Source organism: Ochlerotatus camptorhynchus, unplaced genomic scaffold (assembly GCF_037179485.1).
Source record: "Ochlerotatus camptorhynchus isolate MF236.1 unplaced genomic scaffold, CSIRO-AGI_Acam_v1.1 ptg000434l, whole genome shotgun sequence".
Lineage (NCBI taxonomy): Eukaryota > Metazoa > Arthropoda > Insecta > Diptera > Culicidae > Ochlerotatus > Ochlerotatus camptorhynchus.
In genome coordinates, this window is record NW_027040920.1 from 7,970,878 (window position 1) to 7,998,181 (window position 27,304).

The window sequence follows — 27,304 nt, forward strand, 5'->3', positions numbered from 1 at the left end:
GCGCCACCTCTCTCTGTACCTCATTGGTTCCAATCGAGCAAAGCGGTGCATTTTGACGGTTCGATTGGAACAACTTTTGACAGACGTCCATACTTTTACTGTAGGGCTTTACACACGAATTGCCGGCGACAAAGTGACGTCATTTGACATTGGGCGACTTAAAGACTGACGTTTTTAAATTGGTGTGTTTTTTTTTTTGTCGTGCGCTCAGCCATCTTGTCTGGTTTGTTTATAAACAAACTAGACAAGATGGCTGAGTGCACGGAGCGCACCGCAAATTCCTTCACCCGAGCCGCGAAGGAAAGTAGCAACTTTAACAGTAAGTATTCAAATATTTGTTATATTTAGTGTTATTATTTGTAATTTCTCATCCGGATTTCTCATGATGTAATTATTTTCAAAAATTGATCCGGTTGAGATAAGCATCCTTGCTGATGCAACGCATCAACAAGGATGTTTAACTCATCAGGATTCCTCCAGCGGATCAATTTTGAAAAATAATGACAAATTCTAACAAACATCCAAAATTTTGATTAATTTGTATTTTTTTTTTCAGCCGGCTGCTTCCAATAATTCCGGATTGGGACGTGTACGGAAATTGAATAGAGGTAGGTACAGTTTTTATTAAGTGTAATTATTTTTAAAAATTGATCCGCTGGAGGAATCTGACTGAGTTAAGCATCCTTACTGATGCAACGCATCAAAAAGGATGTTTCTCATCCGGATTCCTCCAGCGGATCAATTTTGATGTAACTTTTTTCCAAAAATTGATCCGCTGGAGGAATCCGACGGATTTCATTGACTGATGCAAAGCATCAACAAGGATGATTAACTCATCCGGATTCCTCCAACGGATCAATTTTGATGTTACTATTTTCCAAAATTGATCCGCTGGAGGAATCCGGCTGAGTTAAGCATCCTTGCTGATGCAACGCATCAACAAGGATGTTTAACTCATCCGGATTCCTCCAGCGGATCAATTTTGAAAAATAATTACAAATTCTAACAAACAGATCCAAAATTTTGATTATTTTGTAATTGTTTTTTTTTTCAGCCGCCTGCTTCCAATAATTCCGGAGGTGTTCGGGAATAGAGGTAAGTATTGAACAATTTGTTATTAAGTGTAATAATTTTTTTTTTAAATTGATCCGCTGGAGGAATCTGGCTGAGTTAAGCATCCTTATTGTAAGGATGTTTAACTCATCCGGATTCCTCCAGCGGATCAATTGTGATGTATTTTTTTTTTCCAAAAATTGATCCGCTGGAGGAATCCGGCGGATTTAATTGACTGATGCAAAGCATCAACAAGGATGATTAACTCATCCGGATTCCTCCAACGGATCAATTTTGATGTAACTATTTTCCAAAATTGATCCGCAGGAGGAATCCGGCTGAGTTAAGCATCCTTACTGATGTAACGCATTCCGATACCGGATCCCGATGTTTATGTTTAAGTTAAAGTTTTATTATAGTTAAGTAAAATTTAAAGTTAAGTTAAATTAAGTATGTAACAACTAAATTTAAGTTAAAATTATGTTAAAGTAAAAGTTATGTTGATGGTAAGATAAACTTATGTTAAAGTAAAAGTTAAAATTTATTTAAAGTTACGTTAAAGGTAAGTTAGAGTTAAGTTAAGGTTACGTTTAAGTTAAGTTAAAGTTATGTTTAAGTTAAGATAAAGTAAAGTTAAAGTTATGTGTAAGATAAAGTTAAGTTAAAGTTATGTTGAAGTTAAGTTAACGTTAAGTTAAAGTTAAGTAAAATTTAAGTTAATGTTAAGTTAACGGTAAGTTAAAATTATGTTAAGTAGAAGTTTATTCAAATTTAGTTATAAGTTATGTTAACGTTAAATTTAAATTAAATTTATGTTAAAGTTAAGTTTAAGTTATGATAATGTTAAGTTATCATTAATTTAAAATTAAAGTTGTGTTAAAGTTAAAGTTATGTTCAAGTTAAGTTAAAGTTAAGTTATGTTACCGTTATGTTAAAGTTATCTTAAAGATAAGTTAAAGTTAATTTAAAGTTATGTTATGTTAAAGTTAAAGTTAAGTTTAAGCTATGTGAATGCGAAGTTAAAATTAAGTTATGTTAAAATTAAGTTAGAGTTATGTTTATGCTTAAGTTAAGTTAAGCTTCAGTTAATGTTAGGTTAAAGTTATGTTAAATTTAAGTTAAAATTACGTTGAGGTTATGTTAAAGTTTAGTTAGAGCTAAAGTTAAGTTAAAGATATGTTAAGTATATGTTAGGTTAAAGTTAAGTTAAATTTATGTTAAATTTAAGTTAAAATTTCAAGTTAAGTAAAGATTAAGTTAAGGTTATGTTGTAGTTTAGTTAAAGTTAAGTTAAAGTTAGGTTAAAGTTATGTTAAATTTAAAGTTATGATAATGTTAAGTTATAATTAATTTAAAATTAAAGTAACGTTCAAGTTAAGTTAAAATTGAGTTAAAGTTGAGCACAATTTAAGTTCATGTTTAGTTCAATTATGTTATGTTAAGGTTTATTCAAACTAAAGTATAAGTTATGTTAAAATTAAAGTTATTATAAAGTTAAAGTTAAGTTGATTTTATGATAATGTTAAGTTTTTTTGAATCATTCATTAAGTTTAAAAGTGATGTTAAAGTTAAAGTTATTTTGAAGTTAAAGTTAAAGTTATTTTAAAGTTAAAGTTATGTTTAAGTTAAAGTTATGTTAAAGTAAAAGTTATGTTAAAGTTAAGCTAAAATTAAATGAGAGCTAAAATTAAGATAAGAGTTTGTTAAAATAAAGTTCAAGTTATGTTAAAGTTAAAGTTAAGTTATAATTAAGTTTAACTTATGTTAAGGTAGAGTTAAAGTTAATTTAAAGTTTTGTGAAATTTATGTTAAAGTAAGTTTAAAGTTAAGTTAAAGTTATGTAAGAGAAAAAGTTATGTTATAGTTATTTTAAAGGAAAGATAAAGTTTTGTTAAACTTAAGTTAAAGTTATCCCTAATAAACGGATACCATACACTAACGATGTCATAGATGGTACGACCATACCGCATAAAGTTGGGATGATATCCCGAATTGGTGGTTAGGCGCTTCTTATGGTTATTGTTTATGCGGGATGTTAAAGTTAATTTAAAGGTAATTTAAAGGTAAGTGAAAGTTTTGTTAGAGGTAAGTTAAAGTTATGTTAAAGGTAAGTTAAAGCTAAGTTAAAGTTATGTTAAACTTAAGTTAAATTTGTGTTATACGTAAGTTAATGCTATCTTAAAGTTAAAGTTATGCTAAAAATAAATTAAATTTATGTTAAATTTGGTAAAATTTAGGTTTTGCTAAAATTATATTCAAGTAAAGTTAACGTTAAGTTTAAGTTAATTTAAAGTTAAAGTAAAGTTTAAGTTATTTTTAAGTTAAAGTTAAGTCTAGATTATTTTAGAGTTAAAGTTAAGTTTAAGTTATTTTAAAGTTTAAGTTAAGTTAAAGTTATGCTGAAGGTAAGTTAAAGTTAAGTTGAAGTTATGTTAAAGGTATGTTAAAGTAATTTTAAAGTTAAAGTTATGTTAAAATTAAGTTAAAGTTGTGTTATAGGTAAGTTAAAGCTATCTTAAAATTAAAGTTATGCTAAAAAGAAATTAAATTTATGTTAGATTTGGTAAAATTTAGGTTAAAGTTTTGTTAAAGTTAGGTTCAAGTAAAGTTTAGGTTAAGTTAAAGTTATTTTAAAGTTAAAGTTAAGTTTTAGTTATTTTAAATTTAAAGTTAAGTTCAAGTTATTTTATAGTAAAGTAAAGTTAAATTAATGTTAAAGATAAGTTAAAGTTACGTTAAAGTTGTGTCAAAGTTAAGTTAAAGTAATTTTAAAGTTAAAGTTATGTTAGAGCTTAGTTAATGTTATGTTAATCTTTATTTAAAGTTATGTTATAGGTAAGGTAAAGTTAAGCAAAAAATAAATTAAATTTATGTTATATTTGATTAAATTTAAGTTAAAGTTTTGCTAATATTATGTTAAAGTAAAGTTAAAGTTAAGTTTAAGTTATTGTTAAGTTAAAGTTATTTTAGCTTAGCTTAGCTTAGCTTAGTCTGACTGCACGTATCGATAGTTGCACTCCGTGATTGATCTGAACCAGTGAAATTGTACAAAGATTGTTAAGTTAAAGTTATTTTAAAGTTAAAGTTAAGTTTAAGTTATTTTAAAGTTAATTTTTTGTTAAAGTTAAGTTTAAGTTATTTTAAAGTTAAAGTTATGTTAAACTAAAGTTAAAGTTCTGTGATAGGTAAGTTAAAGTTAAGTTGAAGTTAAATTAACGTTAAGTTAAAGTTACGTTAAAGTTAAGTTAACGTTATGTTATGTTATGTTAAGTATAAGTTAACTTAAAGTTAAGTTTAAGTTAAAGTTAAAGTTAAAATAATTTTGAAGTTAACGTAATGTTCAAGGTAAAGTTAGGTGAAAGCTAAGTTAAAATTAAGTTAAAGTTATGTCAAAATTAAATTAGAGTTATGTTTATGCTTAAGTTAAGTTAAAGTTCAGTTAATGTTAGGATAAAGATATGTTCAATTTAAGTTAAAATTACGTAAAGGTTATGTTAAAGTTTAATTAAAGTTAAGTTAGAGATATGTTAAGTTTATGTTAGGTTAAGTTCAAGTTATGTTAATGTTAAATTTATTTTAAATTTAAGATTAAATTTAAAGTTAAGTTATAGTTCAGTTAATGTTAGGTTAAAGTTATGTTAAATTTAAGTCAAAATTAATTTAAGGTTTTGTTAAACTTTAGTTCAAGTTAAGTTAAAGTTATGTTAATGATAAGTTAAAGTTATTATAAAGTTTAAGTTAAGTTAAAGATCTGTTTAGTTCATGTTAGGTTATAGTAAAGTTCAAGTTATGTTAATGGTAAACTTATTTTAAATTTAAGATAAAATTTAAAGTTAATTAAAGTTAAGTTAATGTTAGGTTAAAGTTCTGTTAAAATTTAAGTTAAAATTAATTTAAGGTTATGTTAAAGTTTAGTTCAAGTTAAGTTAAAGTTATGTTAAAGTTAAGTTAAAGTTATTATAAAGTTAAAGTCAAGTTAAAGATGTGTTAAGTTAATATTACATTAAAGTTACATTAAAGTTATGTTAAATTTAAGTTAAAATTTAGTTAACAACAACGTTTAAGTTAAGTTAAAATTTGGTTAAAGTTATGTTAAAGTTAAAAATAAGTTAAAGTTTGTTAAAGTTAAGTTAAAGTAAAGTTAAAATTACGTTAGAGTGAAGTTAAAATTAAAATGATTTTAAAATTAAAGTAATGTTCAAGGTTAAGCTATGCGAAAGCTAAGTTAAAATTAAGTTAAAGTTATGTCAAAATTATGTGAGAGTTATATTAATGCTAAAGTTAATTTAAAGTTAAGTTAATGTTAGGTTAAAGTTATGTTAAAGTTATGTTAAAGTTAAGTTAAAATTAAATTAATGTTATGTTAAAGTTAAGTAAAAAAAGGTAAAGTTTAATTAAAGAGAAGTTAAAGTTAAGTTAAAGATGAGTTAAAGTTAAGGTTAAGTTATGATAAAGTTAAATTAAAGTTAAGTTAAGATTAAATTAAAGATAAGTTAAAGTTAAGTTAACGCTAAGTTAAAGTTAAGTTAAAGTTAATGCTAAGTTAAGTTAAGTTAACGTTAACGTTATCTTAAAGTTATGTTACAGATAAGTTAAAGTTATGTTATGTTATGCTCAAGTTAACCCGAAAAAAAATAACAACAAAAATACATTAAAAAACAATGTAACAATAAGACGAAAATTATTGTTTTAACAATGATTTATATTGTTACGTCTACAATAAATTTACCTTGATTTATGTTGTACAAAACAGTAAATTTCATGGTAAATGGAAAATTTACAATAAAAAAGGGGGGTTGTTAAGTATCTTAACAATGAAATTTTCGTGATTTTCCCATATAATTTTTTTTTCAATAACATAATATATTATTGTTATTTACTGTTGGTTGGCGAATTTATTGATTAAAAAAATAACAGTGTACTTTAGAGTGTATGTGTTGGCTTGACAGATCTACTTTATCGATTTTAAAAATAAATCGAAAAAATAAAACATTGCCCCGGGAAGGGAAGGGGGTGGCATGTCTGTTATGGGTGGTCCTTTTTTTTACTGGTTATGGATCGAGATTCGATCCGGAACTTGTGAGAAATACAGGCCAACTCCCCTGCGCTCGATATCCCTAGGTCACGTCTCCTTGGGGGTTGAGCGCCGTTGATAAGTTAATGCATTCGACTGGAGAGAATCGCCCATGAAATCAAGAGCAAATTTTCATTATGTCGTAAGTAACATTCGCACCAATCCGAGAAAAATAAAGTTTTGTTTTGATGACCGAAAATTTATTCCTATTTCCAAGTAAACACATATAATCTCATAGTGATAGCAATGTTTAACATATTTAGCAGGGTTTTAATCATACAAATGCAAATCGCTAGCTTTCATGCTAAAAAATACTGGTTTTTGAGTCAAAAGTTATTATACGTCGTTTGGTGGCCCCTATTGTTACTTAAGTCAAAGTGTATTTACCAGGATATTCGGGAGAATTATCAATTACGTCTCCTTACGTGCAGCCCATTCATCATTTTAGGACCACCGAAATCATCTTAGCAACAAACAGTTCGATTTATTCACTTTAATAATGAGAAAGCGAAACGACGAACGTACACTTTTCACGGGTTTCTCAGCGCTGTTACTTAAGTCAAACGGCATCTCCATAGAAATTGGGTGACTTAAGTAACATCGAAAACTATTTTGATCGGAAGGTGATTACGTCAAAAAGCAATTTGACTGGTAAATAAATTTAAAAATGGGATTTGATCCTATATTTGGACAGTATATAGTGTAATAGCAGGAGAATAGATTGACACTGATAGCTCGACTTTGTTTACCTTTGGTACATTCGACGTAATGAAAATTTGCTCTTGAAATATGCTTCCACCTGAGAGTTCCTTTCTGACATCTTCAAGTGGTGGAGTTTTTTATTATTATTGTATGATTATTCCCTAATAAAAAATAACCATAAACGAACGATAACCCAAATCATTGAACTATTTCACAAATGGTTTGGATGATACCCAGAACACGTCGTTAAGCAAATTAACCATACAATTTTTATTAGGGTTGACTGCACGGAAAAGGTCTCCATTAAGCTTTAGAGAGGGTCTAGGATAAGATATGAGCGGACGCGGACTGCCTGATTTTGAGCCAAACGAACTGTCAAAGCCAGAGCCATACGAGCAGCGCCTATCTTAGTTACATTGGCAGTGTTGCTGACCCTCTCATAGTCTGCATGCTTCAATCAGATTTATTTTTATTGTTCGTGAAGTAACCCACAATGAAAATACACCAATATTTAATGTAACAACAATTTTTATTGTAATTGAGTTGTTCATTATTGTTCATGATCGAATCATGTTAACAATAAAATAAATGAAAAATACGATAAAAATCATTGTAACAACATTTTATTATGTACATTCATTGTACATCTAGGTAGCAGTTTTGCCGTTTTCGGAAGAGTACAACATTATAACAATCATTTTTATTGTCGACAATAAATATGAATGTTAGAGCATTGTTTCCACTGAAAATTTCACTGTAATTTTTTTTTCGGGAAGTTAAAGTTGAAGTAATGTTCAAGGTAAAGTTATGTGAAAGCTAAGTTAAAATTAAGTTAAAGTTATGTTAAAATTAATTTAGAGTTATGTTAATGCTTAAGTTAAGTTAAAGTTCAGTTAATGTTAGATTAAAGTTATGTTAAATTTAAGTTAAAATTACGTTAAGGTTATGTTAAAGTTTAGTTAAATTTATGTTAAAGCTAAAGTGAAGTTAAAGATATGGTTAGTTGATGTTAGGTTAAAGTTATGTTAAAATTTAAATTATAATAAATTTCAGTTAAAATTAAGTTAAGGTTATGTTAAAGTTTAGTTAAAGTTAAGTAAAAGTTATATTAAATTTTCCTAAAAATCTGCAAATTACTTAGACGATCTTCGAACTTCCCTGAAGTTCTGTGTACTCCCTGAAGGTCTGTGAATTTCTCTGAAGATCTTCGAACTACCCTGAAGCATTAAAATATTAAAAATTTCTCTAAAAGTCTACAAAACTTTCCTGAATTTCTGCAATTTTTTTCTGAAGCAATAAAAATTTATCTGAAGACCTCCTTTAAGTTCTGCAAATTTCTCTGAGGATCAACAATCTTCCCTGAAATTCAGTATTTTTCCCTGACGTTCTGCCAATTTGCCTAAAGCTCTGTGAACTGCCCTGAAGTACTGAAAATAACTCTTAGATGTACGAGGATCTTTAAATTTATGTGATCTTCCCTGAAGTTCTGTGAGTTTATCTAAAGTTCTGCGAACTTCTCTGAAATTCTGTTCTATAAATTTCCCTTAGGAACTAAAAAATTATCTTTAAATTTACGAACATCACTGTAGTTCTGTTAATTTCTCTGAAGATCTTCAAACTTCCCTGAAGATCTGTGAACATCCATAAAGTAGTGATTATTTCTCGAAACGACGACAAACATTACTGTAGTGCTGTAAATTACTCAGAAGATCTACGAACTTCCCTGATTTTCTTTTGATTTCTCTAAAGATTTCAGTTTTTTAAAACTTTTCTGAAGTTTTTTTTTTTAATTTCCCTAAAGTTCTGCTAGTTTCTCTGAAGATCTACGACCTTCGGTGTAGTAAGATCTTCATAACAATTTCCGATTATTCTACGTTCTGAAGAAATTTTCAAACGACTTCAATTCGATTTTTTATCAGATGTTGGTCCTCAGAATAATTCCTGATCAACTTGACCTCTTCGAAAAATATCTCAAGATTTTAATTTCTAATCCTTATCAACCTGACCACTTCGAATATTTTCTAAATTACTTTATTTGAATTTCTGATCAGTTGTAGGTCTTCAAAACAATTCCTGCTTATTTTGATCTCTTGTAGTAATATCCGAAAAGTTTCGATTGATTTATTGATCAGTTGTAGGTTCTCAGAATAATACCTGATCAATTTAAACTATTCAAAGAATATCAAAAGGACATCGTTTGAATTTCTGTTCAGTTGTAGGTCTTCAGAATAATTATTAACTTAAATTAAATTAAATCTGGTATTTTTCTGATGTTTATAGAACTACCAACAATCAATACGAAACTAACGATTTTAAATTGGCTCACCACTTTAGTAGCCTATTGGTCCCAAGCAAACGATTAACGTACCCTATTCTAGTTGAAATTCTATTACTACACTATGTTTGTTTTGATTCGCTATGAAAGTTTGACAGATAACATCAGGGGTGTGTGGATTCATGCAGAACATGCAGGGGTGAGTGAAATAGCTTGGGACTGCTTGGGACCGTTGTTCTGGTACTGAGTGAGCCAAAAATAATAATGATTTTCTTCGGGACCCAGTGGTCTTAGAGTTACCTCTATGGAACTACCCTGAAGTTCTAGTAGTTCTTCTAACTAACCTTAAAATGTACATTTACCCCTATACCGCTATGCCGCTGTCCTGGTGTCATTGGGTTCGGCCCTTTACCTGGCTCGTAGACATTTCAAAGACAACAATGTCTGCATGATGTTTATACATCGGTTCAAACTATGCGTATTGATAAGTTTTCTGAAAAGATTTGGATCTAGGTGCATAGTTTGCTTTGATAGTCTTTCACAGTTTCTCTAGCATTCTCTAGTCTTAGCTCATCTAAATATTTACAGCAAAATCCCTGGATTAATCTTCAATTTGGCTTTGTTTTCTTGTTTATTTTCTATCGTTCTATGTTCTGCAACCGAGTGGCAACCACTTACGCCAGGGAGGCAATTGAACACCTAGACCTGGACTCATCAACGCAAGGGCCAGGATCCACGGCTGTGCTTCTTTTCGAAGGAAGGCATGACACCACCAAAGCAACCAAGGAAGTCATCAATCACCACCAACTGACGAGTTTCGTTTGTGGTTCGACACATGGACGGAGCATTTGTGTTTTGCTAAATTTTGCAAATTATTGGGGAATTTCCCTAAACTTTCACGCGGCCACCAGTTTTCACTCTTCCACAGGCCTTAAGGGTAACCCACATTAGATCTGCTTGCGTTGCGTTGTCGTAAATTTTATAGTTAGACAATATATTTAGCTGTCACTTTGCTGCATCGCGCCAGATCCGGATCTAATGTGGGTGGCCCTGTAGATTTGGAAACTTGATTATGTAAACACTAGGCATCTTTTTCTGGTAGTTCGTTCAAAAATGATACAACAATCGTCAAGCTCGCTGTAACGTCACCTAGTGCCTCGTCACCTACAAATTGGCGCCTATGTCAGTGGTCTAATAACTCTTAGCGCGCTAATGGCATAGTTCCCCTGCCGCATAGAGAGTTGCCGCAATGACATTAGGTTAGCTAAGGTCAGTTAACTGACTGGTGGGAAACGGGAGCTTACGCAATGGCTATTCTGTATGCATTTAAGAGATAGTCTACCAGAATGGATGATTTTTTTTGTACAATTTTATGTTTTCTGATTGTGCAAAACATGAGAATTAACTTTTCCAATGCTTTCAATTGTACAAAGCATTAGTGCTAGAAACATGATCTTGTAAACACTACACACCTTAACTGTTAGTTTGATTAAAAAATGCTGCAACAATCGTCAAGCTCGCTGTAATGTCACCAAGTGCCTCGTCACCTACAAATTGGCGCCTATGTCAGTGGTCTAATAACTCTTAGCGCGCTAATGGCATAGTTCCCCTGCCGCATAGAGAGTTGCCGCAATGACATTAGGTTAGCTAAGGTCAGTTAACTGACTGGTGGGAAACGGGAGCTTCAGCATTGACAGTTATGTACGCATTTTTATGATGTTATCTAACAACAATGGTGTGTAGTGTTTACACGATTATGTTACTAATTCTAATGTGTTGTAAATATAATTGAAAGCATTTGAAAAGTAAGATTCTAGTGTTTTGTATATCTAAAAACATTAGTAAACATCTACATTTGAAAACATTCAAACAACGTTTACTTTAAACGTTTTGTACATCTGAAAACATCAGAGAACAACAAACACGAAGTACAATTGAAAACATCCGAACAACGTTTAGTTCTAACGTTGTGTACATCCGAAAACATCCAAAAAACGTTTGGTTCTAGCATCGGGAAACATCTACATAAGAAAACATTAGAATACATTTACATATAAAAACATCCGAACAACGTTTAGTTCTAACGTTTTTTACATCCGAAAACATCCGAAAACGTTTGGTTCTAACATCGGGAAACATCTACATTAGAAAACATCAGAAAACGTTTACATATAAAAACATTTAAACAACGTTTAGTTCTAACGTTTTTTACATCCGAGAACATCCGAAAACGTTTGGTTCTAACATCGGGAAACATCTACATTAGAAAACATCAGAAAACGTTTACATATAAAAACATCCGAACAACGTTTAGTTCTAACGTAATGTACATCAGAAAACATCCTTAAAACGTTTGGTTCTAATGTCAAGAGATTGAAATTTTTGACGTCAGACCGACATTAGAATGGCAAAATTTTGTTCCAAAATTTCTGATGTATACACCATGTTACGTTGCTTAAATACAACTAAATCATAATGTTTTCTAATGTTTGACATCAGGCATACATTTGATTTCGATGCTGATGTAGACATCAAAATCAAACGTTGGGCTAATGTAAATTTCTATTCGGGCACTTTTCTGTCAAACGCGAACCAGCTCGTTATTGGCCGATTTGAAGTGCGTAAGATAGAGATAGAGATAGAAATAGAGATAAAAGAGTAAGAAGCCAGTTGTCTCCTCTCCCTCTTAGGGTTAAAACTTAGGGTCAACAGCTAATAATGCTACCAGAGAATACCTTTTCTGATGGTCATAGGGCTACTAGAAGTAAGGTGGCGCTAGTGTGACATTTATCTTTAATTGATTGCCCTAACTTATCATCTTGAGTAGATAGAAGTGCCCGTCTTGAGCAAAGTTGTTCAGATGGACAAGACCTATCCTAAGGTAAAGAGTTCAGCTCATAATTTATTCACCAGCCAGTGCTAGTGCGACATTCATGTTTCTGTGTTTGTCCTAACTTAACATATGGTTCCCGTCTTTGGTAAAGTTGTTCAGATGGACAAAAACTATCCTAAAGTAAAGAGTTTAGATGAAAACTCACTCATCAGGCGGCGCTAGTGTGACATTCGGTTTGAATTGTTTGCCCTAACTTAATATCGTGACTAGATAGAAAGCTTCCGTCTTCGGCTAAGATGTTCAGATGAACAAGATCTATTTTACAGTAAAGAGTTCAGTTCAGAATTCACTCACCAGGCAGTGTCAGTATGACATTAATTTTTCATTGTTTGCCCAAGGGGTGGTCACTCTAAACACTTATTTTGCGTCAAAATTTGTCTCAGTGTGCATCAAGTGTGCCAGTCATCCAGCCCAGTGGCAGGCGCGTAGGCAACATGTTATACCGTGACAGCGGGCCCAGTACAGCAAAATAAATGATTTGAGCCCGGGACATGCTGGCTACTGTCAAACACTACTGTTGATATAGGCCTTGTCACTGGCCTGCAGTCATCGGACTGACTTTGTTTGTGAACCTGGAGGATGACGATAGGCCTCAGAATCTGACAACAGCGTGACTAGTACGGTGAACAGTTTGTTTGGGCAGGCCATCAAGAATTCTGCTACTGCGCAGCACTCGGATTGGCCCAGCTCTGTCTCTAGTATGTTGCAGTGCGATGAAGATTTAATCCACGGAGAGTACAGCAAATATTACACGCTAAAAAGGCACACCGGGAAGGGCGCATACGGGTATGTGAAAACAGAAGTGATAGCTGAACTAGTTCAACTAAGCGAGAGCGCAAATCGGAACTGAGCGAGAGCGTTTGATTGCTGTGTGACAGCTGAGCTCAGCGTTGCCAGGTCATTTTCAGAAAAATCTGGAGCAGGTAAAATATAAAATCGGGAAAAATCTGGAATGCTCCAAAAAATCCTCTTTTTAAACTGTAACTTTTTTAAAAAAGAATGAGAAGCAAAGAATCAAGGAAATTTGATGGGATGGCTTCAAAGCCTAACATCGTGGAACTCATACACAGTTTACCTAAACTACGGATAACTCCACTATTCGCATGACCATTATGCCAAAGCATAATTTTATTATACAGATATACCTCGATATAACGTAACTGTCACTTTTGACTTCCACCAATAACAATTCAGCCATATAAATTGGCATGACCAATATATGGAGGATTGTCTCATATATCCTATGGTGTTATTACTTTGTTTGGTTCAATGAATGTTAGCTAGAAATCAGCGATGGAAGTCAAAAGTGACAGTTACGTTATATCAAGGTATACCTGTATTACTAAAATGAAATTCTGATAGTTTCATTTTTGAAGTCTCAGGATCTTGCAATGATTCTAAATCCCCGAATTTATATTTTCCTGCGTCCCAGATCATGATTTTTTTTTGTTAGTCTGAATTTACTTGGAACCTTTTTACAGGATATCTTCGCCTCTTTTTTTAGTTCAATTCGAATCATCCTAGAGTTCCATCCTATTTCTTTTCAATATTCCCCTAAACTAATCTTGAAAATATCTAAACTTTTCCAGTAACATTCTAATAGTTCTTCACTCTCCAATCCCACAACTTCCTCAAATTGGTAATAGTTCCCAAGAATTGGCTAAATTATGTGTCCATTTTTCTCTATGAAATTCTTAAAATATTCTTCTTGGTACGCTCTTCAGAATGACCGTCACACTCTTCTCAGACTCATCCAATAATTCCCTTTAAACTGCTTTGTAGGTAAGGTCAGAATTGTGTTGAAATCCTTTTCAGTATTACCTAAGTACTCAAGTACTTTGCCACAATGGTTTTGAAAGTCTCCCAGAAATTGCACTTAAAATTTTATTAAAATTAATCATTGGACAGAATTCCATTGAAATTAATCTCACGATTCGTATCAGCATACTTCTTAAGTTTCATCATAGGAATTTTCTATGATTTCTCTTCCGGATTGTATTTCCTTTATTAACAAAATCTCCATGCAATTGTCATCAGAGTTGATAAGACAATTGACACCGTCTTTGTTATATTTAAACTCAGTGGGAAGAGATTCACCACCTGAGGGCAGCAGTGGTTTATCAGAAATTATTCTGACTTAGACTCAGTGGGAAAATCACCACCTGATCCAATGAGAATTCTCAGAGGCGAATCTGCACCTCCTGAGATAAGCTCTCCTTTTACCCGCAAATAGTCTGTCATCAATATGACCACTTCAGAATGAGAACGCAGTTAGGAATATTTCCTACAACTAATATTCTCTATTATCAAAAGGTATTTATCAGATATCAGATACATTGTTATGCTTACATTGAGTGTATTACATTTCATGGTCCTGTTCTACTAGCGACTCATAAACGGTCCTGACTACTTCTATTATATACTTCTCTCTTCTTATGTATCGAGTGGCACATCGGCTGCCTCTGCGGTGTCAGTGTGTGTGTAACCTCGCGTTGGAAAAGCAACGTGCCTACCATCCTATATGCCCTCTTACAAATTGGAAATTGTATTTTAACAGTCTTCAACCAGAGGTTTCACAGACTGTATATTTAACACTAGACAAGGGACAACACACCACACCCAGCAGACCAGTAGGGAAATTTTCAGGTTGTCAAAATTTGCACCGGCTGGAGCGGGAATCGAACCCTCACTTCGTGGCACTCACAACACAAAACCCACAAAGATGGATGATGGAACTCTACTCAGAATTAGCTTGAAATTGTCGTTTGATTTCACAAGGAATTCACCTTACACTTCACTGTGAACTATTTTCAGAATTCCCTTAATTATGTAATGTCCAACGTTGATAGATGTTGAGTAGCAAGTTTTGCTTTTGATTTTTTGATTAGATGGTAAATCAATTGCACTGATATTTTTAAAGGAACATATATGAAAAATCTGGGAACATCTGGAACATATTTAAAAAATCTGGAAATATGCGTGGTCTGTCTGTGTATCTGGCAAGACGACTAAAAATCTGGAAAATCCAGATAAATCTAGAATACTGGCAACGCTGTGAGCTAGAGCTATGTTGAGCATGGACTGATTGAACTGAGCGAGAGCATTTGATTGTGACAGCTGAGCTAGAGCTATGTAAACGATTGAACAGAATGAGAGCACGAACCGGAGCTGAACGAAAGCGTCTGATTGCTGCTGCTAGAACTACACGGAGAGCAAACCAATTTTTACAGATGATGTTTGTTTTTATTGATAATTGAAATAATTTAATATTATTTTTAGTTGATTAATCCTAAGATTGTATTAAAGCTTTATTTTTTAAGCATTGTTCTTTTCTAACAACCTAAGCTTTGGTTATAACAATCTGTTTTTGTATGAGAATAACTTTGTCGATGATTGCATTCTACTCCCCTTCATATCGAAGCAATATGAATTTATGAATTGACTTCTACTATGAACGTCGTTTCAAATACAGACCAACTTTATTTCCAGTTTGAACTTACGTCATATTTTATTTATTTAAAACTAATTTTTTTTTTCTCTCCGTGATAGTTGACTGATGCTGACGGAAAATATCTGAGTGCTATTTCATGAATGAACCCAATATGAAAAAATGAATTATGACTGGCAGAAGAGCAAGAGCGTAAACTACCAACCAGCGCTGCCAGGTCTAGGCGAGTAAGAGAGGTGACACAGTCGGAAGAAGTGTTAGTTTGTTTACTAAAATGAACCATGCCCATTTTGTTATGGCAAGTTTGCTATAAGAAATGCTCCTCGTGTTTAATAGCGAAATTCACATCAAAGATTGATTAATTGCGTAGGAAATTAGTTTGGCACGGCATTTGTGATCAGCATACACCTTCCGGTCGTACGAAACAGGTCAAAAACAGTCCAAATCCGCAGATAAAAAATTTTGTTTTGAATTTCTGCATAGCAAAATAGTGAACTTTTCGTGAACATTAACGGCAAAGAACTCACCAACACTGGGAGACCGTGAGTTCCTGCCCACCTGTCATCTCCCATCTCGCTGCCAGGTGTACAGAAATGTATACACAAAAAGTGAGCTGCTGGTTTTAACTTCACCAAACCAGCATCATATTTAATATTGCGTGCTTTGATGTTGCTTCATGCAAAGAGTAGCCGAATTCTGGAACTATTTTTGAACTGGACATTGTTTACAAATTGATTCTATTATTGAAAATAAAAAAAGCGTCTGGTATGGGGCAACCATCAAGAAGTCCGCCTATGTGTAAACATTTGCAATGATGTGGCATCACTGAAACTAACAAACGTTTGTCTCTCACGCTCTCGTAAAGATTTTTCTTTGATATGTGATTTCTAATATTCTGCAATGAAAGAACACCCATGACTGCAACCTCTTGGAGCCAGTTTTTCGTTTTTCTGCATTTCATTCAGTTCAATACTTATTTGCCAATTAAAATTTTTAAAAGTGATTGTTTTCAACGTTGGAATTGCATTGATGCTGTTTGCAAAGTGGTAAGTCTATTATAAGGTTTTCGTTGCTTGCTGTCAGCAATTTAAAACATTCGATGATTTCTTATTGTAGATTAAAATGCTGCCCCTAGGAAGGATCACCAGTGATATCTGGTACCATTTCAAAAAAGAAGAAGGCAAAGGTATATGCCGTCACTGCTAAGCCAGCATCGCTATGTCATCAGGATCTTCGGGAAATTTGAAGAGGCATATCAGTGCTAACATTTGAAAACGGCCCAAAAGCCATTTGTAAACAAATGGTTTGTGGGCCCTTTACTCGCTACCCGAAGAACGCCCACGCAAACCAACAGCATCGTCAGGAAGGGGAAAATTTCCCCTACCCGATGTTGCTGTTGTGTCGCGTGGGTGTACTTCAAGTAGTGAGTAAAGGGCCCACAAACCATTTGTTTACAAATGGCTTTTGTGCCGTTTTCAAATGTTAGCACTGATATGAAAGGCAAACATCCATTCATCCCGCTGAACAGAGATGGAACACAGGAGCAACCGAAATTTTCAGCTACAACTGCTTGCACTGTCAACACAGAAGACGTACAACCACAACCTACTTGCCAGAATGTGAGTACTCAAAATCGAGAATCTACTACAAAATCCGACACTGCTGTTACTGGATCGTTTTCAATTTCGATACCATCTGCCTCACAGACTTCGATGGCACGATTTGTCGAAGTAATTAAACCCATACCAATCCAGAAAAGTAGACTCATTGACATAGGTGTTCCATCCGTTTTCAATTGTGGAGGATATGGAATTCAAGAAATTTGTTCAGCTACTTAACCCATCCTATGTTCTTCCAAGTAGAAAAACATTGTCCAATGGATTGTTGCCAGTTGTCTACAATGACTTGATGGAAAAGGTTAAAGCTGAGTTGATTGACGCTTCTGCAATTTGTTTAACCTGCGATGGTTGTACCAGCATTACCAACACCGGATTTTACGCACTTATCGCTCATTTTATTAACAAAAATGGTATTTTGACATCTTTCTTGCTGGAGTGCTCCGAGTTCATGCCAAGGCACACTGGTGAAAATATTGCGTTACCAAAGTTCTTCGTTCGTTCGACGTCGAAAACAAAATTACAGCAATTATAACTGATAACGCTTCGAATATGAAGTCGGCTGCAACTATTTTGCAAATGAGACACTTGGAAAGTTTTGCTCATTCATTAGACCTCGTAGTACAGAATGCCATAGCGAATTCCATCAAAGCCACAGTCGATAAGTGCAAGGCGATTGTGCAATTTTTCAAGAAAAGCAGTCATGCTTCTTTAAAATTGCAAGAAATGTTTCTAAACTCAAGCAGGATGTTCCGACCCGGTGGAACTCCTCATACAACATGTTGGAACGCATGTTACTTAACAAAGAAGCTGTAATTTCTACTCTGGCACTTCTGGACTTAACACGATGCACGTTGGAGAGTAATGACTGGGACATAATTCGGCAAAGCGTAAAAATTCTCGGCCTCTTTAATGAGGTTACGGTCGAGATTTCAGCGGAAAAATCTTTCGCTTTCTAAAAGCTCGGTGCTGGCTCGAATTATGAATGAGCAAGTCAAATTACTTGCAAATGACTACCTTCCGCGGTGTGTCAAGATGCTGGTAGATGAGCTAACTGATGGCCTTATCAAGCGGTTCGGGGACAGCGAATCTTATAAATTAGTAGCCCAGGCTACCCGTTTTAAGAAGCAAGGTTTCGCAGATGAGCGGCGTACCAAGATATTGTGGACAAAATGCGGCAGAATATTGGAGCAATGGATGAAATTGAACAGGCCGAGCCGCAACCTTCAGTTGCTAAATCATCGATTTGGGAACAGTTCGATCACACAATTAGCAAATTGCACAGAGAACAGGATCCTAAAGCTGCAAGCGTAATTGAATTGGATAAATTCTTGGCTGAGTCATATTTGCCCAGATCTGGTGATCCTCTAATTTGGTGGGAATCTAAGAAACAGGTCTATCCGAAACTTTACCAGATAATGAATGGTAAAAAGACTATGTATTCCTGCGACACCGGTACCGTGTGAACGGATCTTTTCCAAAGCAGGACAGCTAATTTGTGATAGGCGCAGTAGGCTGACGGCGAAAAATATTTCACAAATTATGTTTGTGAAAGTTAATCATACCTAAAGCTGGCTGAAATGTTACTTATTTTCTTTTCTTTATTAAATAAATATTGTATTAAAAGTAAAAAACCCTCATTTATTTCCAATAACATCTAATGCGGCATTGACACTACAGTTGGTGACACATAAAAGTTTTACAAAGTGAGCAAATGAACGGTTCAGGAGAACTAGCTCACTGTAATGAGCGGAACGGTTCAGAGGTGCTCACTTCATTGAATCATTTTGCCCACCTCAGAATCCGGTTGATGTCCCGAGACGAGAACATTGTCATCGATCACAATTTCCATATCAAGCTGATTGACTTCGGATCGACGACGTGATTCTTTGCTCGACTATCGAGCTTTTCAGTCCATATTTTCGCTCGAGTTCTCGTTTCGATTTTGTTTCGTTTTGTGCTGTCACGTTGCAGTTGATGAAGAGAATCGATCATCGCGTTTACGCCCTTATGCATGCTCACTGTCGAAGTAAAAGATTTGCACGGAAAGCCAAGAGAGAACTCAGTCGGACAGTCGTAGTTTCAGACCAGAAGCAACGCATTATGATTCGAAGAGATACAAGGATCTACCGGTGTTATAACTGTGGACTTCGCGACCACATCTCTTCTGATAGGAGATGTCCTGCACGGAATATAGTGTGCCGTGGATGTAAAATTACTGGCCATTTTGAGTCGTGTTGCCGTCTACGAAGTTAAAAGAAACCACCTCCCTTGGAGAAGAATCGAATTCGTGTGGTAGAAGAGGAGACAACAGAATCTGGACTCTCGGCGCAACAAGATACTGACAAAACTTACTACACCTAGTTGAAGATGCTAATTTCAAATAACAGACTGTAGTGGTAATTTTTATACGATAGATGGAGTAGATAAAAGCATAGAGTTGATAGTTCCGTTAGAGTACGGCAGTGTGAAGATTGTATATAGATATTAGAATAGCGAATATCTATATACAATCTTCACACTGCCGTACTCTAACGGAACTATCAACTCTATGCTTTCATCTACTCCATCTATCGTATAAAAATTACCACTACAGTCTGTTATTTGAAATTAGCATCTTCAACTATGTAAATCGTTGACTTCACGTAGAAGTAATACTAAAAACATATAGTCAAAGTTACTACACCTTCTTATTCTGGAAATAACACCAATGTTAATATGTATGAAGTTGGCGGAGTCGATTTGGATATTCTCGTTGATTCGGGATCTGATGCCAATCTAATTCCAGATTCAGTGTGAGAAAGGTTGAAACAAGCGAAGTTCGTTGATCGGCAATGCACCAAGAGAAGCTCTCGAATCCTTAAAGGCTACGCAAGTGATTCACCGTTGCTCATCATAGGAACATTTGTAGCAGACGTTACTGTAGAAAATAGTTCAGTTGAAGCAGAGTTTTATGTTGTAAAAGGAGGGCAGCGATCCTTACTCGGTGATAGCACTTCTAAAGAGTTGGGCTTTCTAAAGGTTGGATTGGATGTGTATCGGGTTACAAACGAAACAAAACCATTCTCTTAGAATAAAGATATCCAAGTGCAGATCCATATGGAACCGAATATGAAGCCGGTATTTCAATCCATTCGGTGAATTCTCATACCGCTTGAAGAGGCAGTTAACCGGAAATTGGAGCAGCTTCTGATCAAGGATATTATAGAGGTGAAACAAGGACCAGCATCTTGCGTATCACCAGTTGTAGTCGTCGGAAAAACCAATGGTGAACCTAGAATCTGCCTGGATCTGCGCCGTGTTAATCCAGCGGTTCTTCGTGAGAGACACCCGATGCCGGTCGTAGACGAATATTTAGCAAGGCTAGGCAAGGGAAAATACTGGAGTAAGCTGCACATCAAGGAAGTCTGTTTACAGGTCGAGCTAGCACAGGAGTCACGGGATGTAACTTCATTACTAACAAAGGGTTATTCCGTTTCAAACGGCTTCCGTTTGGCCTTGTCACTGCACCCGAGTTATTTCGAAAGGTCATGGATCAAATTTTGGTAGGTCGCGAAGGAACGTATTGGTACCTAGACGATGTAATCGTTGAAGGCAACGGACGCGAGGAACATGAAGAGCGGTTGAAAGAGGTTCTGAAACGTTTTGATGAGCGCAAAATCGAACTGAATTGGGATAAATGCGTATTTCGGGCTACAGAAATAATATTATTGGGTCACAAAATAATCTCCGATGGAATTGCTTCGGCAGATATCAAAGTGGATACCATCCGATCATTTCGACGGCCGGAAAACGAAGCAGAAGTCCAAAACTTATTAGGTTTAGCCAATTATCTTTACAAATTTATTCAAGACTTGGCTACTCTGGACGAGCTTTTGACCGTATTAATTATATATGATAAAAAATATGATTGATATTCTAAGGTTGGGGTTTTTTTTAATAAACATCACAGAACGACGATAATGGCAGATGCTACTCCCACGGGTCTAGGGGCATTATTGATACAAACTGATTCAGCAGGACACAGTCGAGTTGTTACTTGCGCGTCAAAATCTCTTACTGACACTGAAAAACGCTATTGTCAAACAAAGAAAGAAGCCCCACCGATCGTTTGGAGCGTAGAGAGATTTCAATTATACTTATACGGCAGGCCATTTGATATTTGTAAGGCATTAACCTATCTATTTACTGTAAGATCACGCCCGTGTTCCAGAATAGAGCGATGGGTTCTTCGACTCCAAGCTTTCGAATATTTAGTGACTCATATTTCCGGAGAGAAAAATTTGGCAGATGTACTTTCAAGGTGGAGTACGTTAGCACTTAGCAATAACTTTTTATTAAACAAGTTGTTTTGTCGGCTTCAACATCCGCTGTCCTTCGTTGGGAGGATATTGTTGAAGCGACTAAGGAAGATCTGAAACTGCAAGAAGTTTTAAAAGGTATCGATAACGGAAGTGTTGCCACTATATTTCCATATAATTGCCAATGAGTTGTGCCGATTTGGGGATATACTACTACGCACGGATAGAATTGTCATACCTAATTCGTTGCGTGACAGGGTAGTCAGGATCGCTCATGAAGGACATTTGGGAATGCGTACCATGAAGTCCCACCTTCGAGCCGCGGTGTGGTGGCCAAAAACGGATATTGCGGTGAAGGCATTTGCGAAAAAAGTGTCGAGGATGTCTTCTGGTTTCAACTCTCGACCTCCCGCAGCCCATGGTCAGGAAGAAGATACCAAACGGTCCTTGGGAAGATATAGCGATAGATTTTGTTGGGCCGCTTCCCAATGGAGAAACATTACTGGTTGTCGTAGACTACTATAGTCGAAATGTTGAGGTCTGTGAAATGCAACAAACCACAGCAAAACATACAATCGAAGAGCTAGGCAAAATCTTCAGTCGTTTTGGTGGGCCCAAGGGCGTAGCCAGGCTTCGAGCTAGGGAGGGATGAAAAAACTACAAGGGACAGCCCTACGGTGTTGTACGCAATGGTGACGTAGGACTACGTGGTCTGATCTAATAAATTTTATTTGTTAACTGCAGCAGGAGCTTGTGTTTTGTGTAGGAATAGGAATTTGAGCGGGGTTCTCTCTGTTTACACTCTTTAGTATGACGCGCTTGACATAGATGGCCCACATCGACTCACGAAGAGTTACTGATTCCGATCAATAGCTGTGCGGCTTCTTCCTCCTTCTATGGATGGTCATGTGGGCTGCAGCTCGCTGCTAGCAGGCAGCCTTTCGTTATGTACTGGAGAACACCACCACTCACCACGCTGTGATTATGAAACACCGACTTCAACTTTGAAATCTATGTTGGGGAAATCGCTTTTTCGCAGGCAATCGGTGATAATTTTAATTTTCATAGCAACAGTTGCACATTCAGGTAATTTTCAATAGTGACATTTTGAAAAATTATAAAGATTTCAATTTTACAGATGCGTATAAATATTTCTGATCGATTGGTGATAAAATTATTGAAATTGGTCCAGGGACAGCTGAGTTGTTAACGTTCAAAATCTTTCATAATTCTGTTACATGTTCCATTTTCGGTTTTCACAAAGTGTACCCCCATATAGAAATCACAGACGTAGTCCTACGTCAAAAAATTACTATGGAAATTTGGACAACTGCCATTTTACCGAACGCCATTTCACCGAAAGCCTTTGTGTTGCTGAGTTTAGGGGGGGGGGGGGGCAGTTCAGAAACAAGATACTCAGAATGATCCTTAACAGTCCACTGCGAAGTCGTAGTTCCGGTCGGTCACGAGGAGCGAAAGACGTCCACGCTGGAAAGGTTCAGATTCTCCTGTTTGCGATCAAACCACCAGATCATTCTTGATTTGGCAACCTAGTGTAGTTAGGTAGTGTGTGAGTGCAAAGAGCGCCCAATGTTTCTCGGTGAAGTGTGCTGAACATTCAGCACTATCACAGGGACTCGTAGTAAGCCATGATGAGCGTTGCGAGGACAACGAACTGGACACGGCATTTTCCTCTCTCAATCATCAACCACCGTGGAGGTAAGACGTTCAGCGATATCGGGCAGATTCCTTTCCGGCTGATGGTCAGTTATTCACAATGGCGATCCTGCCAGGAGTTGCAACAACCAACCTTTGCTGCAACGCAAAAATCAGAACCTCGATTAGAAGCCGGAAAGGAATCTCCCAAAATTTTCAACGCCGCACAGAAAAAAAAGAATATATATAAAAATAAAGTGAGGTTAGATTGAGTCGATTAAAAAAATCGCGCTTCGATTTTTTTTTTTTATGCATAAAACGCAAATCTATTGAGATTGTGCACAAGATGAGCGGATCAGATAGATCGCGCATTGGGGAAGCGGGCATAAAAAGTCGCGCAAGCGGATCAAAACGTCGCGCATTTGAAAAGCGGATCGGAAAGGTCGCGCATTGATGAAATGATGACAGGTCCTTAGCAGCGGATCTTACGATCGCGCACCGGACACATTGTGCATTAACAGAGCGGATTAAAAAAATCGCGCTGCGGATCTTATGATCGCGTGGACCCGAGAGCAGATCCTAGAAATATGACTGAGAGCAACGGCAGGTATGTTCGAGTGGTTGACGAACCAACCGGCTGCGTTGAGGAAGATGTTCAAATCGATAACAAAATCGACTCTGAGATGATTTCTAGTAGCGACAGCAGCAGCATCTCAGAGAGTGATGCTAGTGACTCCGATACCGGCACACACGATGACAAAAAAAATCGAACCTGGATGGTACATCTGCTTATTCATCGAGATCGCCATCCGTTAGCCCATCTACCCCTGAAGTAATCCCCACCGAAAACACAAGCCAGGACACACTGGAACACACCAGTAACGCCGAACGGATCGACCGTATGGAGAAAATACTCGCGGGTATAAATGACGCCCTGAGCCGTTTTCAGTCAAATTCTGGACCGACGATGCCTAGAAATGCTGATAACAGCTGGAACCTCTCCAGCGAAGTAAACGCTTATGCAAGTGTCGGTGGAAGTTCATCCTCCAGCATCCGCTGGGATCACATGAAACCATTCCCAAGTGGCATCGCCGCCAATAAAATGTGGGAGGAATGGAATCGTTACTTAGAAAACTTCGAGATAGGTGCTTTGCTCGGTAAAGTTAATATTCCAATTAAGAGGACTCAATTACTCTTCCTCTCCATGGGCGACGAACTGCAAGGAATCGTGAAAACCGCAAAGGCGCAAAGCTTCGCCCAAGCTTGACAAACCTGGACTGCTACCGAGTCTTCGTTAGGAACATCAAAACCTACCTACGGTCGATGACGGACACGGCAGCAGAGCACGAGGCTTTTTCTAGAATGAAGCAGGAAAACGGCGGTCGCTTTTCACGACGGGTTGATGTGTAAAGCACGATCGTGCAACTACAGCGTCCACGACGAGGACAGATTCGTGCGTGCACAATTATTAAGTGGAGTGAGGAACAGAGAACTCGTGAGACAGGGAAGGATCTATGAACATGAAACGAATTTTATGAGTGAAGGGAAGATATGTGTGAGTGCAAAGAGCGCCCAATGTTTCTCGGTGCAGTGTGCTGAACATTCAGCACTATCACAGGGACTCGTAGTAAGCCATGATGAGCGTTGCGAGGACAACGAACTGGACACGGCATTTTCCTCTCTCAATCATCAACCACCGTGGAGGTAAGACGTTCAGCGATATCGGGCAGATTCCTTTCCGGCTGATGGTCAGTTATTCACAGGTAGGTTCCTGTGCTCAAGTAGGTAGGTTATCAAAAAGGATCGGTGACGTTCGTGCAGGAAGGGTAACCGGAAATGTGGGCTCTCGGTGTGACACCGTACGTGCTGATGTTCTTCGAGACCCCATTCGTGGACGACGAGGAAATCCTGCAATCCTGAAGAAATTTTGCGAAGAATTGGAGTACTTGTTGCTTTCGCTGCTAGACAAGAATCCCAAAACCCAGATCATCATCCAGGAGCTACTGAAGATAGAATGGATGACGCAGGAAATCAATTGTTCACAGTTCAATTTTGCCAAAATCGTCCCCTGCAAACCCGTACGAAATTAATCCGTAGAAGTGCTACGTAGATGCGAATATCTGATCCAGCCTGACGGGAGTGTCCACGTCGCCATCGAAAGATGGTAGATGATGTCGATGGTGAAGATAACGATGAGCATGTACACAGAGATGATTCGTTCATGGATCCCGACCAGATGCTGGACGATGAAATTTTTCCTCTCTCGCACCATTATTGGTCCAGATGACGATATGAGAGATGCATATTCTTTGCATGGGCCTCACCAGTTTGTGTCTAAGAAAACCGGACGGAACGTGCATCAGTTTGTCCGATGGGGATCGGATTGGCCAACAATCAACAACAGGAGCTGTATTACTACTAGAAGACAATTGTGATACAGAAGATAGAGCGATACTGTTGATGGTGTTGGATGATGATGGTGACGATAAGCATGAGGATGGCGGTGGTGACAGATAAAATCAAAACAAAACACTTCGCGAGAGTGCTTCCAGTTGTCATGTTTGGTTTATTGAAGACAAGCCAAGATATTTGTTCCACAGTATTCTTCTTCTAAGAGCAGTAAAATTAATTAATTTTGAAACATTTTTTCGCAAATTAATTGAAAAAAAGCCTTCCCATGATAGATGTAGAGATGCGGAAGTCACAAGCAACGACGTCTGTCAAACTAAAAATACTTCTTTTGCCCGAAGACCGGCCGAACAATGCACACTAAGACTGGATTGCTAATCCCAAGCCCCGTTCATTCGGTCCTCTGTGCAAATTTCGCTGGATTTGGTCGATCGCGGATGTCCATTCAATACCTGTAAATGAATCCGTTATGGGAAACAGCTATCAGCGTTTGTCAGCCAATCAATTTACACTGTTGATTGCTAGTAGAATCTCATGTTGGAACAAAATATGATATCTCGTGGTATCATCATATCTCCATCAACCGACTGCCTCTTAAAAAAAAACATTAGTACTTTTGTTATGGAGTAAATTTTCATAAAAAAAATCACCAAACCCATATCTTTTGCAATTCAATGACCCAAAAGTGCACCACCTGACAGGGTCGTATTCAAATCTAAACCAACAAAATACTCAGTTTCTTGCAAGCTGTCATAAATCGTAGAATTGTTCAATCGATAAACTCCTTCGGTATATCCACTTTCAGTCAATTGCAATACACCCCTGGTTCTTATCGAAATGACTCTGCACTGATCTCGAACCCTCAAAGTATAAATATTCGCTCCCAATCGTTTCCCATTCAATAGTCCTCTCAGCGGACAAGTTACCAGTAACGATGAAGTTCCCAGAAACATCGCTTGTTCTAGTCGTGCTGTTGGCGCTATCTGCAGGTGTATCCTGTCTTAGGTCTTCGTTGTCGTTTTCGGGGATTGCCAAACAGGTACTCGGTGAAGAAGAGTTGCCCATTGAGGACGATAATGGCGCGCAGGAATATCTGTCACAGCCAGGAAATGAAAGCAATGTAGAATGGGATCCAATTTGTCCCCTGGAAGGAAGCGGGGCTGTTTGCTTGGATTGCAGCCAGATCTCGGTTTGCTTGAGAGGAAAAGTGCTTCCGGCACGGGATTGTCCGAAGGATGTTCCTTATTGTGTGAATTCAGCGTTGGGAGGTTATTGCTCGGCGAAGCCGGACGAGGAACGGGAAGGCTGCCGAACTAATTTCCAGTGTTCGTCGGAGGGATACTTCCCAGGTAAGTCATCAAGGCTCTAAGCTATGGCGATGATTTCGGTTGATTTAACTGATTTGTACGTGAACAGATCCACACAACTGCAACTTCTTCTACCTGTGCGATTCGGATTTCAAGGCCACCAAGTACGACTGCATGCCTGGCTACATGTACGATATGGTGCAGAGGAATTGCCGTAGACAGACCCATGCGCAGGAATGCAAGAAACTGGACTGCGGGAAGTCCAACGGAGTATGGGTATATTACGAAAGCAACAAGCAGTACTACGGCTACTGCTACCAGACGGAGACCGCATCGGAAGAAGTAGTACTGTTCAAATGCAGTGACGGGGCCGAGTTTGACGGGCAGCAGTGCCAGTTCAAGTGCAGAGCGGAGGGGAAGTTTGCCGATACGCAGGATTACACGAGATACTTCGAGTGCTACTACGTTGGATTTACACTGCACTCGCGAGTGAAGACTTGTCCCAAGGGAATGGTTTTCGATACCAAGGCCAAATTCTGTTTACCTTCTCGAGGAATGTTGCATCATTAA

General features: G+C 36.8%; 1 protein-coding gene across 1 annotated transcript; it reads left to right on the forward strand.

Annotated features, from left to right (window-relative positions):
• The first annotated feature begins 249 nt into the window (after positions 1-249).
• Positions 250-27,304, forward strand: LOC135711645 (uncharacterized). The gene is made up of 3 exons (XM_065234516.1): positions 250-319; positions 26,333-26,776; positions 26,844-27,304. Exons 1-3 carry the CDS (start codon positions 250-252, stop codon positions 27,302-27,304), a joined length of 975 nt encoding a protein of 324 aa, XP_065090588.1.